The sequence below is a fragment of the Corapipo altera genome, unplaced genomic scaffold, assembly GCF_003945725.1.
Source record: "Corapipo altera isolate COAL_440 unplaced genomic scaffold, ASM394572v1 57, whole genome shotgun sequence".
In the NCBI taxonomy this organism is placed as follows: domain Eukaryota; kingdom Metazoa; phylum Chordata; class Aves; order Passeriformes; family Pipridae; genus Corapipo; species Corapipo altera.
In genome coordinates, this window is record NW_020884905.1 from 7279894 (window position 1) to 7296434 (window position 16541).

General features: G+C 45.3%; 1 protein-coding gene across 3 annotated transcripts in view; it reads right to left on the reverse strand.

The window, feature by feature from the left end:
• MIER1 (MIER1 transcriptional regulator) overlaps positions 1–16330 on the reverse strand; it is a 34628-nt gene extending 18298 nt beyond the window's left edge. The window contains exons 1-4 of one of the 3 annotated variants that reach the window (XM_027651492.1): positions 16202–16330; positions 15966–16058; positions 2668–2692; positions 1663–1808 (exon numbers count right to left, since the gene is read on the reverse strand). In XM_027651492.1, coding sequence (XP_027507293.1) covers positions 1663–1761 — 99 coding nt within the window. In that variant the 5' untranslated portion in view covers positions 1762–1808; positions 2668–2692; positions 15966–16058; positions 16202–16330. Of the gene's footprint in view, positions 1–1662; positions 1809–2667; positions 2693–14906; positions 15034–15965; positions 16059–16142 lie in introns of those variants that run through there. The other 2 variants (XM_027651491.1, XM_027651490.1) reach the window with 2 other exon arrangements.
• Positions 16331–16541: the final 211 nt, after the last annotated feature.

A 16541-nucleotide genomic window follows, 5' to 3' on the forward strand; every position in this document is an offset into this window, starting at 1 on the left:
ATATATATATATATATATATATATATATATATATATATATATATATACATACATATATACATAAACCTGCTATCCCACAACTAGAAGTAACCACTGGATATGAGGAGATAAACTGAAGAGTTGTAATGTGGTGATAAAATTACACAAAATATGACAAGAAAAAAGCCATATATTCAACTTAAAATCCACATGACACACATGTGGAGCTCCGTTTCTCATTTGATCTTGATGAAGCATATTTAGATTAACCAACTATTTATTTAGCTTTATGTTTACCATTTAGTATCAACCTGGAAATTACCAGAAAGAAATCATCATTTACACTGGAAATATAGGTTAAATGCACTAATTAATTAAAAGTCATATTGGCATAATTACTTATGCTAAATAGGATTTGTACATTGAATATGCATCTGTGAATCATTAATGAGCTGTTCTGGAGGCCTTTGCAGACAACGAGGCCACAGACAGTACCCAAATTACTCTGCATTTATAATAAACCTACTTGGTAATTTAAGGATATTATTCCTGCCTGAGAAATAATTGAAGACAATACATAAGTGACACCATAACCTGAAATTACCAGAAAGAAATTATCATTTACATTGGAACTACAGATTAAATGCACCAAATTAATTTAAAGTCATATGGGCATAATCACTTAGGTTAAATATGATTTGTACATAATTTTCTCTGCATTTTCCTTTAAAATTATGATATTCCTATATGCTCCACTGTATTATTATATAGATATTTGTATAAAAATGCAAAAGATAAGCAAAATTATGAGGTTTGTGGGTTTTATATATAAGTGCAAGTGCTTTATAAAATAATAACTTGCACTAACCAGGTGGAATATACAAGTCTAGTCAGAGGATATTTTAACTTATATTAACTCAAAATGCAAATCTCCAAAATGCAAAACCTATGCAATAAAAATAAGGAAAAAGAAACTAAAGAAGAACAGCTTTATACATTTATTAAGTATTTATGTATTTATGCACCAGTATTAAGTATTTATGTACCAGTATTAAGTATTTATGTATCAGTATATGTACATTATACCTATAATATATATCTAAAATGTATATACATTATACACAGTATATGTGTATTTTATATATACAGCATATGTATATTAAGTGTTTATTTTATATATAAAAAGTATTTATATCCCAGTATGTGTATATTATATATATATATATCTAAAATGTATATACAGTATACATAGTATATATAATATATATACCATACGTATATTAAGCATTTATATATAAAATATGTATATTATTTATGTTATATATAAAGTATTTCTGTACCAGTATGTGTATATTATATATATGAAATATATCTAAAGTGCATATATAATATACACAGTATATGTACACTATATAGTATCTCTATATTAAGTATTTATATATAAAATATGTTTATTAAGTAGTTATTTTATATATATATATATATGAGGTATTTATGTAATGGTTTCTTTTCCACAATTTTTGAGACATTTAGTTCAGCCCCTTTTCCCCCTCCTCTCTATTATTTACCTATTAATAGTTTTGGGGTGATTATTTTTTAAAATTCCAAATATAAGGGCTAAAACCCTGCACATGTTTTGTGTGAGGCAGTGGTTCTGCTTTAGGACTACTTAAGGCCACCTACCCTGTTAAGATCCTCTATTTCAGATCTGATGTTTGTCTCTCCTTCCATCATTTCCTCCTCTTCTAATGTCCGTTCATCATCAAAGTCATGCACCAGCATATCAGCTGATGGGTCAAACTCATGGTCATCAGATGTTGCTGAACCTCCTGATGGGAAACATTTTAAACAATGTTTTTAGTTACATCATGGCCTCACAGAGTTTAATTTATTTTTATTATTTTGATGACATTTTAATGCGTAGATTATACTCAGAAATCCAAGTCTTTTGCCTCAATCCTTTATCTTAGGGAAAGGCAGGCTTGTTATTCAGGGAAAGCTTCGGACAGGGAGAAGTCCTGGCAGAAAGAACCAGGAGGGTGTTTAACTAGCCAGATCGCCCAGTTCCCTAGCCCTGGACATCAGGCCCTAGTTAAATGTCTGGAAAACGTTCAGGTTTTGAACACTTTGCTCTTAAATAATCATAAACCTGCCTGAATTGAGTTCTACTGGGAGCAGAAATACTCATAAAATACAAACTCCGGGCAGTCGTTCCCTTTATTCTTTGGAAGCTTCTTTGTTTACAACTACAAAGACAGATTAATGACTTCTCCAAAATTTACATTAAACAAGCTTCAGAGTTATGCAGATTTTATTTCTGAGTTATTTTTCCCCATGCCTTTATTTTTCCCAGTTCTTTGTAGAGAGGTCTGGTTATATTTTGTGACAATGAAAAAGAAATGGATGGATGAATGGTTTGGCAGATGTCCTTCAGCAGTACCTGAGTTTTAATTCCAACCCTGCTCATATTTTTCCACCTGCGTTCTTGGACAATTTAAAATTTCATTTTCCAAAGCTTGTACTCACACTAAGCGTGTGACTATGAGGTTTAACTTAAAAGCAATTAATTATTCCTCTGAAAGAAATAAAAGTTCAAGAGATAACACCAGTCCAGTTCAAGTAGCTCCTGGAAAGCTTTTCCACTAGTAGGATGCCAATAAAACCTTGGAAATCATAAAAAATATTTACCTGGGCTTGAAGACTCAACAGAAGGCTAAAAAAGAAAAGAAAGGAAATTATTTTTGCTAATTTGTACAAAGTCAATTCAATAACTCAGCTGATATGAAGCAAGTCACTATAAAAAACATATTGATAAATAAAGCTCCAAGGTAAATAGTAACTCAAAGATCCAGCTCTGTTCTAACTCCAGGAACTAAATCCCCTTTCCACAACCTAGGTATATCCCAGACTGGAAGGGATATCCCAAATATACCCCAGGTATATCCCAGATTACATGGGCAGGGAAGCACAGTGGAAGAGAAATCATTCTTCCCATTTGAAGCTGAACACAAATTCCCTGTTCTATTTTTTGAAGGTAATCCCAAATCACTCTGAGAATTCCTCAGGGGACAAAGGGAAAAGCAATCTTTAATCTTAAACCTCTGACCCAGCTGTGAGGGAAAAAACCAACCAACAAAAACAAACAAACAAAACAAAACAAAACAACAAACCAAACAGAAAAACAAACAAAAAACCCACCCAAAAACCCAAACCAAAACGAACAACAAAAAATCAATAAAAACCCCACAAAACCCCTTCACCAAACCAAAATAAACCCCCCAAACAAACAAAGAACCCACCTCAAGCCAAACAAACAAACAAAAAAATATTTTACAAACCAGACTTTCTTGCTGAGTACATTTAAAACACAAATTAATATGGACACAGGCTACAAAACTAATTATTTTTTTGAGATATAGGAAGAAAACGAGACTTCCCCAATAATCCATGTAACAGAGTCACCTTCTGGTCCAGCATATTTGATAACCTGACATTTATAATGTGAACAAACAACATTCTGCTTTCCCTTGGTTATACCTCTGCCAATCTTTAAGCTCCTGGGATGACATTTGCATGTCAGACATTCAAACCTCATTTGTTTTGATAATTCAAGCAAATGTTTCAACTCTTTTCAGGCACAGACCTAGTGAAATGGGTTTTTCCGAGTTAGGAAAACAGACTTTTTCCTTCAGAGCTGCAGAACCTCAAAATGTATTTCCCTGTGTCAAGCAGAAAGGGTGGAGAAGGTGCCTGGAGGGAGGAGAGAAAATACAAGAGAAGAAGCTGTGCTCTCCTAACACTGCAGAGCCTGAAGAAAATACAGAATATATCCACTGACTTCAGGGGGAGCCACCACAGGTGGATTTTCCCACATTTATTAACATCCAAATATATTTTTAGTTTTTGGGGAGTATCCCTGCTGACTTGGAGAAATGGTATCTAAGGCAGGGTTAGCTTTAAAAGTCAAGGAAAATCATACCTGGACAATACTGAATTATAGGATCACATAATGGAATGGGTTGGGTTGAGAGGTACCTTAAAGCCCACCCAGTCCCACCCCCTGCCATGGGCAGGGACACCTTCCACCATCCCAGGTTGCTCCAAGCCCTGTCCAGCCTTGCCTTGGACACTTCCTGGGATGGGGCAGCCCCAGCTTCTCTGAGAATTCCATCCCAGCCCCTCACCACCCTCACAGGGAAGAATTCCTTCCTAATATCTCATCTAACCCTGCCCCTCTGGCAGTGGGAAGCCGTTCCCCCTCCTTGCTCTGTCCCTCCAGGCCCTTGTCCAAAGTCCCTCTCCAGGTCTCTTGGAACTCCTCTAGGCACTGGAAGGGGCTCTAAGGTCTCCCTGGACAAACTCACATGAAGCGGGTAAGAACTAAAAGCATTTTTGCAAAATATTGCACAATGCCAGAGGAAGTTTTGCAAATCACTACATCCAGAAAAGTCTTTATTTGCAAAGATTATGCTAACAAATTCCAGAGTCCAGTATTCCTGCACATACTGAGATGAGTATCAAGATCAGTCAGCAAGGACTGACCTCTATTTGGTGCGTTTTGTTTGATAAACTTGCAAAACTGGGTGATTTAAAATATGTAATACACGATTATTAGTGCGAGTTAACAAACCTTCAGTGTATTTATTGCAGCAATCACAGGTGGAAAAGCAAATAAATTCAATATTGCTAGGCCAGGAAGGAAACCATGAAGACCCTTCCCTTTTCTTCATGGAAAGGCTTGCAATCCATTGGGAGGGGACAGGAAAAAAAAGAGAAGGGGAAAGAGAAGGAAAAGGGAAGGGGAAGGGAAGGGGGAAGTGGAAGGGGAAGGAAAAGGGGAAGGGAAGGAACAATAGCAAAAAAAAAACAGGAATAACAGGAGTTCAGGGAGCCATGACTCCAAAATCCAACCCCAAAAGCACAGCCTTGCTTTCAGCCACAGTTCAGGATTTGCCAAGAAGAGTTGGAGAAGGTCTTGGCCCACGAGCCTCATGTAGAGGGGATTCCAAAGAGGTGGGAGGCTGGGAGAGCCTGAGATGTTCAGCCTGGAGAAGAGATGGCTCAGGAGGATCAGATCCATGTGCATAAATCTCTGACAGAAGGGTGAACAGAAGACTGAGCCAGTCACTTCTCAATGGCATCCCGTGACAGGAGTCAGTGGGAACAAACTGGAACATGTTTAAACACTAGGAAAAGCTTTTTTCCCTGTAAAAGGGATGAAATGTGGGAACATGCTGCCCCCAGAAGTTGTGGTGTCTGCACTCACGGTGTACAAAACCAGACTGGCACTGGGAACCTGCTCTTGCTGAGCCAGCCCTGAGCCATGCCCTGAGCCATGAATGATCTCCAGATGTCCCTTCCAACTCCAACACTCCTGGAACTAAAATGCTCCAATATGGACTGCAATGGAGCTGAGCACGATGAAGGATTTCCCTGCTGAGAGGGGACAAAAACCACAGTGGGGCATGAAAAGACCTCAGAAAAGTCAAGCACACTTGAAGGAATGATGTTCAGCTCCCAATATTCTGGAATGGCACGGATAAGGCCTGACAGCTCAAGAAGGAAACAACCTTCCCTACAGCCTGAAATGCTGCTAAGGGACTTAAAAAACTCCAAAACATAGAATCAGTACAATCCCAGCCTATAGGAGAAAATAGGAACAAACACCAAACCAGGAAATCTGTAAAAATCCAGCCACCTGCAGAAACACCATTTCCATCCTGGAGAGGTTCTAGTCCGTTCTTTGCCACAGACTCCACAGGCAGCTTTTGGGAGAGCAGCCTCTGGCTCTCTATTCCTTTTTCCCAAGCTTTGCCAACCACATCTGCCTCACCTGTGGATTGTTCTCTCTGCATTTTATATGTTTCCAGTCTGTGTGATGCACTACCAATCATTTCCTCCTTCTATTTCTAGGTACATACAGTGTCCCATTACAACCCATCTGCATTAATGAGCAGCTGCTGCCAAAGGTAGTCCTGACCTCTTCCCACCACTCCATGTCTCTGCCACTCGTGCCAGGCCCAGTCAGTTGGAAGCTGCAGCACATGCTGGTTCAGCAGCCCCATCTCAGAGATGACTGACACCACTTTTCCATTCTATCCATGAGCCAAAGGACTTTATCCGGGGCCTCTGTGATCACCAGATGTGCTGCAAACAGTCCCCAGCATGAGCTTGGAGTTGAACACCTGGAGAAGGGAATGTGGTGGGAGGCCTGGAAAACCCTTCAGTGACAGTCTGTCAGCATCACACAGGAGGGGAAAGAGCACCCTCTGATTAAGAGTTGTTGCAAGGCAATTCCTGCAAGGCTGGATGAATCAGTCCTATTTTGTGCCTCCAAGTGACGGTGACTCTGGCCAGGGTAAGACAGATGGGTTTGGGGGCATTTGATTATAAAAATTTCCTGGCAGTGGTTAAAGATCATATGGCTGCATTGGCATCAGCAGATCCTAATTCCTAAGCTATGGCAAGGCAATGGAACAGGAGTTCCTGTGAAAAGGACACCCTTGTACTTCAGTGGCTTTTCATTTTCTGCTGCAGCCATTCAGAGAGAAGTACAAAGCAGTGTTTTGCCTCAAGGGCACTCATGGGAACAAAGAGTTGCTACCTATCAATGGATAATGGTATCCAAGGCCCAAGAGAGAAAAACTGTAGGATACTGACAATATACAGGCTGACAGACTCCAATTTTCTATGCATTGTACCATCAGAAAAGGTAACAGTGAATCTCTGTTGTGGGTTCAAAAGAATGAAAAAACATTCATGGACTCCTAATCCACAGACAATGAGACAAAACTCAAGTGGCCAAGGAGTCCTGATACACCAAGAGCACATCTGTTAAAGTTCCATCTGAGCAACAAGAAGGAAATACCAACCCTGAGGTATGAAGAAAACAAACCTCATGGTAAAGAGAAGAAAAGACACCGAACCACGAAACATCAGCACTAAAAGAATGTCACTGTTTTTATTACATGTGTATTTTTTGGAGTCTCAGGAAAGCCAGGCTGAGTACATGTTTTCAGAAGCTTAGAGACACTTGCAGAGTGTCAAAAAGATCATATCCAACACATCCTCCAGCACGTGGATATGGGAATACATGGGACTGAAGTTGGCCAGACACCTTTGACTGCCAAGTGGTGAATGCAGCAACACGTGTCAGACATGGAAACATCCACAGTGTTACTCTGACAACAACAACTGCCTGGACTTTGGGAAGTGTCTGGATCGCCGTCAATTGTGATGGAAGATAAACTAAAACCAAACTGGCATTGTGACAGTTTATTTAATGCAAACAGCCTTCAGGAGACACCAGTTGTGCACAGTTTATTCCAGGCAATGCCCAGGGCTGGATGCTGGCAGGAGATGTCCAGGTTTTATTCCAACACTTCAGAGGTGCTTGGACTGGAATGGGATACTCCAAACTGTGGAAGGAATGCACTGAGTTTTCTCTCTTCACATTTCTCCTTCAGCAAAACCACCTGAACAGGATTGACAGGACACTACAGACTTTCATTTCTGCCCACAAAACTACTGTTGTCTTTGCTACCATCTTTCACACTGTTTAATATAAACAAGTAATAATGAAACATCCCAAAATCAGCAGTATCTACACGACAAATATACATCCTGTTCAAATTGACTCAGTTACTTTTAACAGCTCTTTAACTGTTACATAAAACAGTTAAAATCTTGGATTAAATTCTCTCTATATTCGCAGCAATATGTCTGACAAACCCATCAATTTGCTCAGGTCTTTCCATTTCCCTGAAATGGAAGCCTTTATATACATGGAACTTTACTTTCTTAGTTTCATTGGTAAATGACAAAACTCTTGTACTTCCAGAACACAAGGATTGAGTGCAATATTTGAACTCACAGATCCCAAACATGTATATCTAAGCCTTGAAATTGCCACTTCAGCAAAGATCCCCTGGCTTGGTCATTTCTTTCTGAGACTTGATTCCTCTATAAAGATGACTTTTTCCCAACCTCTTTCCTTGGAAGTTTTCAAGACCAGACTGGAGATAGCCATCAGCAAGCCAGGGAGACCTCAGAGCAGATCCTGCTGTGAGCAGAAGGTTGGACCAGAGACCTCCTGAGCTCCTTTCCACCCCAAATTATCTCATAATGCTGTTTTGACGTTTTTGACAGAGCTGGGATTGTTCAGCCTGGAGAAGAGAAGGCTCCAGGGACAACTTAGAGCCCCTTCCACTGCCTAAAGGGGCTCCAAGAGAGCTGAAGAGGGACTTGGGACAAGGACACAGAGTGACAGGACAAGGGGGAATGGCTTCCCACTGTCAGAGGGCAGGGTTAGATGGGATATTGGGAAGGAATTCTTGGCTGTGAGGGTGGTGAGGCCCTGGCACAGGTTGCCCAGAGAAGCTGTGGCTGCCCCATCCCTGGAAGTGTCCAAGACCAGTTTGGACCACGCTTGGAGCAAACTGGGATAGTGGAAAGTGTCCCTGACTGTGGCAGGGGCTGGAACAAGCTCTGAGATTCCTTCCAATCCAAACCATTCTGGGATTCTGTGAAGTGAAAAAAACCCAACCAAAGAAACCTAAAACCCAGCAGTGTCAGTGTTTGTGGAGAAGCTGTCGGACCAGTTCCAGAGGGTCCAGCTGGCAAGAACCACAGGTCAGTTTTAATGCAACTGACTCAGTCCTGTACCAACCTACTTAAATCCCTTCACCAGGAAAAGTCAGAAAGCAGACTATGCAGAATATTTCAGAAGGGATATTGTTTCTGTGGATCTTTCAGACAGCCCCTACACATCATGACTCTCTTAAGTAGCCTTTTAAACTTAGTTTTGGCAGTGAAGACACTGTATCCCCTGGGGACATCAACATTGTAATGGAAAGCCCTAAAAAGGAAGGTGTTTCAGCTGCAACACTAACAAAAGTAGCAATAGCAATTTTAAAAAAAGTCAAGAACAAAAACATCAGTGCTTCAGGGGAAGGCAGAGGTTGAAGGGTGTCAGGTGATGAATCTTCCCGGGGTGTTCACGTTTTCCCAGCCTGTTACCTGCTCCACACCACTGCCAGGGGTTATCACACCGTGAAGCTGCACCCAAACCCATATGGATTTACAGGCTTCCATGAGTGACAATGTCACACTTTCCTCTCTGCCAAACCTGCCGTGAGAGCAGCCTCCAGCAAGAGGAAATAGTACCCTGAAAATCATGGAATGGTTTGCGAAGGGAGGGACCTCAAAGATCACCCAGTCCCACCCCCTGCCACAGGCAGAGGTATCTTCCACTATCCCAGGTTGCTCCAAGCCCTGTCCAACCTGGCCTTGGACACTTCCAGGCATGGGGCAGCCACAGCTTCTCTGGGTAACCTGTGTCAGGGCCTCTCCACCCTCACAGAGAACAATTCCTTCCCACTATCCCATCCAACTCTATCCTCTGACAGTGGGAAGCCATTCCTCCTTGTCCTGTCACTCTGTGTCCTTGTCCCAAGTCCCTCTCCAGCTCTCCTGGAGCCCCTTTAGGCACTGAGAGGGGTTCTGAGGTCTGCAGTGGGGACAACAAGGCAGGACAGGTGACAATGACAGATGAGCGTTAGGGCAGCGGCCGATCCCCGCCCTGGGATCGGGGGATCAGGGCCATCCCAGCCTGAACACTCACTCCCCAAACTGAGCACAAAGATCTGGAAGTCCTGCAGAGCAGTTGGAGCTGTAGTTCTCGGGGTTCCAAGTCCCAGGAAGGAACAGCAAAGTTCAGGGTGGTGAAAGGAGCTTCTGTCCAACAGCTCATGAAGACACTGCTGAAATCACACACTGACTTCTGTAAAATAAAGTGGAACCCAACCTCCTGCTCTGAGCAGAGTCGATGGCTGGAACCAGGACTCACTCACCAGTTGTATCCCAACAACCAATGTGCAGGGATTTTCCTAAAGGACTGAGTCCTCAGGAGATGCTCCAGGCTGAAGGAAGCTGCTGGATGGAGGCAGCTGTATCAGAGGATGCCCTGGTTGACAGGACATGATGCTCCCTAGACAACTTCCCATTCCAAGGAGTACTGGGGAACACAACCATAACAGCCCACCAGAACACACCATCTGTCTTGCATGAAGCACACACTTCAAATAAACATTTTCTAATTATTTAATGCCCATTTCCATGACAAAATACAGTACCAGCCTTGATTTCTTGTAATAATCTAAGATATCTTGCTAAGGAAAATTGAGAGTCTATGGAATGATTGTATTCTGCCATAGGATTTCAGATGAAACCACCTACAGTCACATGCCAAGCACCACAAGAAAACATTCTTATGGATAATTTGTGGCATTAATGGATTAGAAGGGAAATATTAATACAACTTGGAGCTTCTGGTCAGGAAAAAGCACAGAAAGAAATGGAACTTTACAGCAATTCCACTGTCTGCCTCAATCCTTGTGTTAGGAAGAACTTTAAGTCCTGAGCTGTAAACCCAGAAACATCAAGATTTTATCACATGCAAAAAATGTTCACAAACCTCTTCTATCATGACAAAACCACCCCAGAGTCATCCCCTTTTTGCAGATTAGAAATGGAGAATGCCATTGTTTTCCCTGCCATTCCCTTGTGCTTTCCCTTCCCTCATATCAAAATTGAGGAAATACAAATGGTGGCTAAACCCAACCACTTTGGGATTTACTCCCTTACCAAGGAATTGAAAAAACTGAATTCCCAGACGTACATTACATTCACAAATATCTCTGTAAAGCATTTTACAAACGCTGCTCCAGAACGACACAAAAAAGACAATCAGTTACATGAAGATCAAACAAGAAGAAAATATAATTGTTCTCAAAGAACAGACTGATGTGAATCACCAACTTTAATCATGGTTTAGATCAGTCAGTAGGAAACCTGGATTTAATCTGCTTTCACCTTCTTTTGTATCCAGGTGTTACTCAAAAGCTCTGACCCCCCTGACTATTCAAACAACTCAATTTGCAACCACATTAGTGACTGTGTGAACTTAACTACTGCTTCCTACTACAGCTTTATGCAGATTGATTTAAAGCAATAGCCAAGCTTAGTAAAAACACGAATATTAAAAATGTAAAAAAGGTTACTAAGAATGGTTATTAGATCACGTATTTCTTAAACATCTGTCCTGAAGCTGTTTCAAAATATGAAAATAGAATGCGGTTGCATTCACAAAGTTTAAAATTCTTCAACTGAAAAAAGCACAGCACTGAGATGAAAGGAAAATTTTTCCACACAATAGGAATTTAAAGATGATTTATTAAAGCACTGTCACACGATGTTAATAAACTGATTTTTTGGTCAAAACCAACTAAACTTTCAGAAACTCAAACAACATTAAAATGCCTTCAAAGAAATTAGGTTGAGCAGTTTAATTGCCCACTGACACCACAAGAGGAGAGGTCCTGCTCCACGACAAGCAGCTCCTGCCTCTTCCCATACTTGCCCCACAGAAATTCCCTCTGAAGAGGAAAAGTTTAAATTGTTACTCCAGCGGGTCACAAGACTGAATAACCTCAGTGATGGGTGAGAAACACAAGGAGCTGGTCGAGCTTTGGGAGAAACAAATGTTCCAGCAACATGAAGAGATTCATGGAATGGTTTAGGTTAGAAAAGCCCTCCCAGACCATCGAGTCCAACCACTCCCCAGCGCTGCCGAGGCCACCACTGACCCACGTCCCCAAGGGCCACATCCACACGGCTTTTAAATCCCCTCAGGGAAGGGGACTCCATCACTACCCTGGGAAATATCCAACCTGACCCTCCCCTGGCACAGCTTGAGGCCATTTCCTCTCACCCTGTCCCTTCTTCCCCGGGAGCAGAGCCCAACCCCCACCTCCACCCTCCTGTTAGGGAGTTGCAGAGAGCAAGAAGGTCCCCTTGGAGCCCCCTGAGGATCTGCTGTCCCACCCCACCCCAACTCCAGGTCCAGTCCCTGTAGGATCTTTCCATCAGCTGACACCTGCCCTGCAGGAAGCTTTTAGGTTCCTTTCTAAGCCAGTGAGACGGATCAACCCACAGGAGAAGTTCAGGGGTACCCATTCGAAAGCAGCAGGAGGAGCAGGATCTCCCCCTTGGAGCGACCAGGAACTGTTAGACCACCCCAACCCATAATTAAACCAGTTAGAACCAAACTATGCAAATCAAAAATCAGGGATATTTTGTTCCCAATGCTCCCAACTCACCTCTGACCAAACACAACCACCCTCTTCCCCACACAGCAGCCCTGATACTTCTATTCTTCAGTGAATTAGGAAAAAATCCCAAACCAAACCCAAACCTTGTCATTTTCCGTTTATTTTTCCCTGTTCAGTATCCTGTAGCATCCCTGTAAATGTGCATCCTATCATGGAACAACAGCAGGAATTTGGCACTTCTGGAAATTGCAGTAGGCATTGATTGAGCTGCCTCTTTTCAACACAAAAGTCCAAGCCCAGCTCTTCCAGTTTTGGGATCAGAAGATCTCATTCTCTCACTTACATTTTATTCAAACATTATAATGGTTGAATAAACAAAAACATTCTCTTTCAGCTGCTAATCAAGCTTTTCGGTCCCAATCTTTTCTTCTCAGGAGGCATTAAAATACTTGTATTTGGAGAAAATTTGTGTATCAGCATTTCCTCCACCACAAACACTCAATAAGCAGCTTAATGCAGGATATTGTAACAGTCACAAAGCTTCAGCTGATCTTAAGTTAGAGGTGTTTTCTTTCTGGTTTATGCCTGGAACAAACTTCTAACATGCTGGAATATGAGGAATCACGTGAACATGTAAAAAGAACCCTAACACAGGTTATTAATCCCAAGCCTAAACCCAGTTTAATATATATTCTAAAGCCTTTTTTTTTTCTGTCTGTCCTGTATTCAAATTGCTTCTGCAAAAGTGAAGCAGCATTTTTTGTCACTTTAGTTTCACTTTCTGGACTCGTTCTCTCCCTAACCATGCTGGGTGCTGCTTTCTGAAGAGCCTTCCTGTCTAACCCATCAAGTTTCATAGTTACATTGGGGTTTGAGGTTTAGGTCTGGAGCTGATTCTCTAGAACACAACATTTTAGGATCATTCCTGCCTGAGGGATGAGCTCCTGTGCATTCCTTCAGAACAGTCACAAACAATTTTCCACTGGGAAAGGAAAGAAAGGGAAGATGGCAAGAGGCACAACAGCAGTCTCAGACCTCACAGCCTTTCCACCCACATTTTCATCACCCTCAGTTCCTTTAGGACGATACTAGAGCTATGAGGAAATGCCATGCTAAGGAGGATTCCCAACCTAGTCCCTATATATTCCCTAAATTCATAGAATACTAGAGTGGTTTGGGTTGGAAGGGACCTGAAAGACTACCCAGTTCCAACCCCCTGCCATGGGCAGGGACCCAAACCATATTCAGAACATTTCTCCTGGTTTAAATCACTGAAAGTATTAATTTTTTCTCAATTCAGATACAACAGTTCCCTGCACAACTCGACTGGGAATGAACACCACGTGCTCGTGAACTCATCCACAGGTGGATCCAAGCTCTCTCAGGTAGATCCAAGCTCTCCCAGTCCTTTCCGCTCCTCCTACTCCTGCTCAAATAAAGACACCAAAACAGCACAAAGAATTCACCCTCAAAATGGCAAAGATGAAGAAAACCCTTTTCCTTTCTTAGCCAAAAATCAAGACCAATAAAGGCCCCAGCTGTTGGAAAATCCATGAAGGGAAAACCCAAGCTCCACATTCCAGTGTGTTTTTGTTGCTCTGGGCAGCACAACCTTCCCCAGCCCTCAGTGTCGAGGACGTGACACGGAGTAGGAAGTTCCTCAGCATCAGCAAAAGGCTCAGCCCCCCAGGACACAGCACTGAGAGGATATTGGGGTTCAGACCACAGGATTTGGGGGTTAAATTAAAAAAATGACAAAACTTCCATGCAGCTGGTGAAACTCAAGACAGAAATCCTGAATTCCGTGAGAGACAAATCCCAAATCCTGTGATGCCCAGAGCAAAGGCCCCACTGTCTCTCCAGCTCTAGAGATGGGAGGACTTTAATATTCACATTTTTTAGGATCAGAGCTGTGGTTCTCTCCCTCTCAAGATAAAAAAACCAAACAGGCAGGTTCTTCTAACTCCTAAGATTAGCTCAGGACATGTTGTCTCAACAACAGGAAGAATGCTCCATCACAGTTCTCATTTGGGAGGAAAAGATAAAATAATTTAAGGGAAAATCCGTGTTTAATCAGGAATTCCAAGGGAAGAAGCCTCATGTACAAAATATCTTAATCCTGACAGTTCCAACTCCCCCTGGAAGTGACGCCTGTCCCACAGGTTTCATTTTCCCAACAGATACTTCTCAACTCAGCATTCCCAACGCCAAGAGATTGGCATCTGGGGCTAATTCGAAGAAAACTTAATGGAACACCCATCCATCTGTCCCAGCTCTCCTCCTGAGCAGGGGAAGGAGCTGCTCCCCCAGATCCCACCGGGATGGACAAACCCACCCCGCCAATGACTCCACACTTCAAAAAAAGAGGTGTGTTTTTGGTTTTATTTTTGTTTTAATTACCCCATTATTACCCTTTCATTATTTTGTGCTATCCCCACTAACAGAACACAACTGATTACCCCCAAATAGTTCCTTGGAAACCCTGCGTTTCCCAGGAGAAGGCTCTCCCCTCGCAGGACCACTGCCCTACCTCTGAACCAACCCCCCTTTGTCCTAACGACTAAAAAAAGATATTTAAAGCAAATAAATAGACGTGGTGCTACAAAAAGCGGGAGGCGCCGCCCTGGGTCCCGCCCGCTCCCCCCCCTTCAGGGGCCTTCAGCCCCCGGGACGGCCCGTTCGGGCCGTCCCGGGGGCGGGGGGCCCCTGAAGGGGGGGGAGCGGGCGGGACCTCCGGTGCTCGCGGGCCTCCGCTCCCCGCAACAAACTTGCGGCCCCGCGCAACAAGTTCTCCGTGAGCCCCCCTGACGGTCTCACCTCGGCCATGGTCGCTGTGGGCGCGGGGAAGGGTCACATCGCCGGGCGGAGCCGTCGGTCCCGGGAGGGGGGAAGCGGGGCGGGAGCGGCTCCGGGAGCGGCAGCGGCGGCGGCGGGAGGGGGCGGGGCCGCGCTGCGCACGACGTCACCGCGCACCGCGACTGTCAATCACGGCGCGGGCCACGCCCCCCACGGCCAGGCGCTGAGGGCCACGCCCCCCGAGCCCGGGGTTTGAGGCTGCGGGTCCCCCTTGTCACTCGGGGTGTTGGTCACGCTCTCACCTGTCACTCAGGGGATCGGCCAAGCCACTGATGGTTACTCAGGGTGCAGGTCACGCCTGTCACTCAGGGCTTAGGCCACACCCCGTATATGTTAATCAGGGTTCAGGCCGCGCCCATCGCGCCCCACTCAAATAGCAAGGCCACGCCCATCGCCTGTCACTCAGAGCACAAGACCACGCCCCCTCGCCTGTCACTCAGGGCGCAGAGCCACGCCTCCATCAGCCTGTCACTCAAAGACCAAGCCAGGCCTGCGAACTGGGGCCGAGCCACTTTATTGTCACTCAAAGCACAGGCCGCGCCCCATCATCTGTCACTCAGGGCATCGGTCATGCCCCCGTCTGTCACTCGGAGCGCAAGGCCACGCACCTGTTCGTTAGTCAGGGTGCGGGATCTGACTGTCACTCAGGGCGCAGGCCGGGCTCCCTCACATGCTACTGGGTGCACGCCACGCCCCCTCGCCTGTCACTCAATCGCAAGGCCACGCCTCCAGCTCCGAGGTGTATCCCGCCGCCGTCTCTCACGCCCCACCCCTTATCTGTCACTCAGTGTATAAGCCACGCACCCTTAGGTGTCACTCAATAGGCAGACCACGCCCCGCTAGCACAACTCAATGCACAGGCCGTGCCCCGCCTGTCACTCAAGGCACAGGCCGCGCCCCCCCAGCGCTGAGGGCCCGGCCCCGCCCCATTGACTCCACGGCACCGGCACCATCGCCCCGCGCCGCTCCCGCTCCAGGGTCGGTGCCGCTCCCTTCCCCCGGCCCCGCTGCCGTACTCACGCGCGGAGCCGCAGAGGGGCGGAGCGGGTCTCATGGGCCGTGCAGCGAACGGAGTGTCCTCGGGGAACGGGGGCTCCTGCCGTGCGTGAAGCTCTTGGGTGGCACAAGAAGAACAGCTCGAGGTTAAAAAAACACTCAAAAAACCAGGAAAACCATCCCCCAAAAAAGGCCACCCACCCCAAATGCAGCTGTCTGGTCCCGTTCCTCGCGTCTCCCCGCAGCCCGCGGTGGCTCACCTGCCCGGCTCAGCGCCGTGCCCGGGCGGGCGCGGGGCCGCGCTCGGCGGGCATGGCTGTCAAAGCGCGGACACCGCGCCCTGGGCTGTTACCGCCCCGGCCCGGGGAGCCCCCGCCGTGCCCGAACCGCGCGGGTCAGGCACAGGCGAGGAGCCGCATGCCCAGCGCTCACAGCAGCACCCGCGGGGGTCTGCGCTGACTCAGGGCGGAACAGCCCCCCCGGCGCTGCGGCTCCCAGTGCGGCTCCCGCTGTGCCGGCGGGGGCGGGACCCGAACCCGGGGCCGTCCCGGGGCTGCGGAGCGGGGACAGCGCGGCCCGCGCGCGCGCACCCGCCTATGG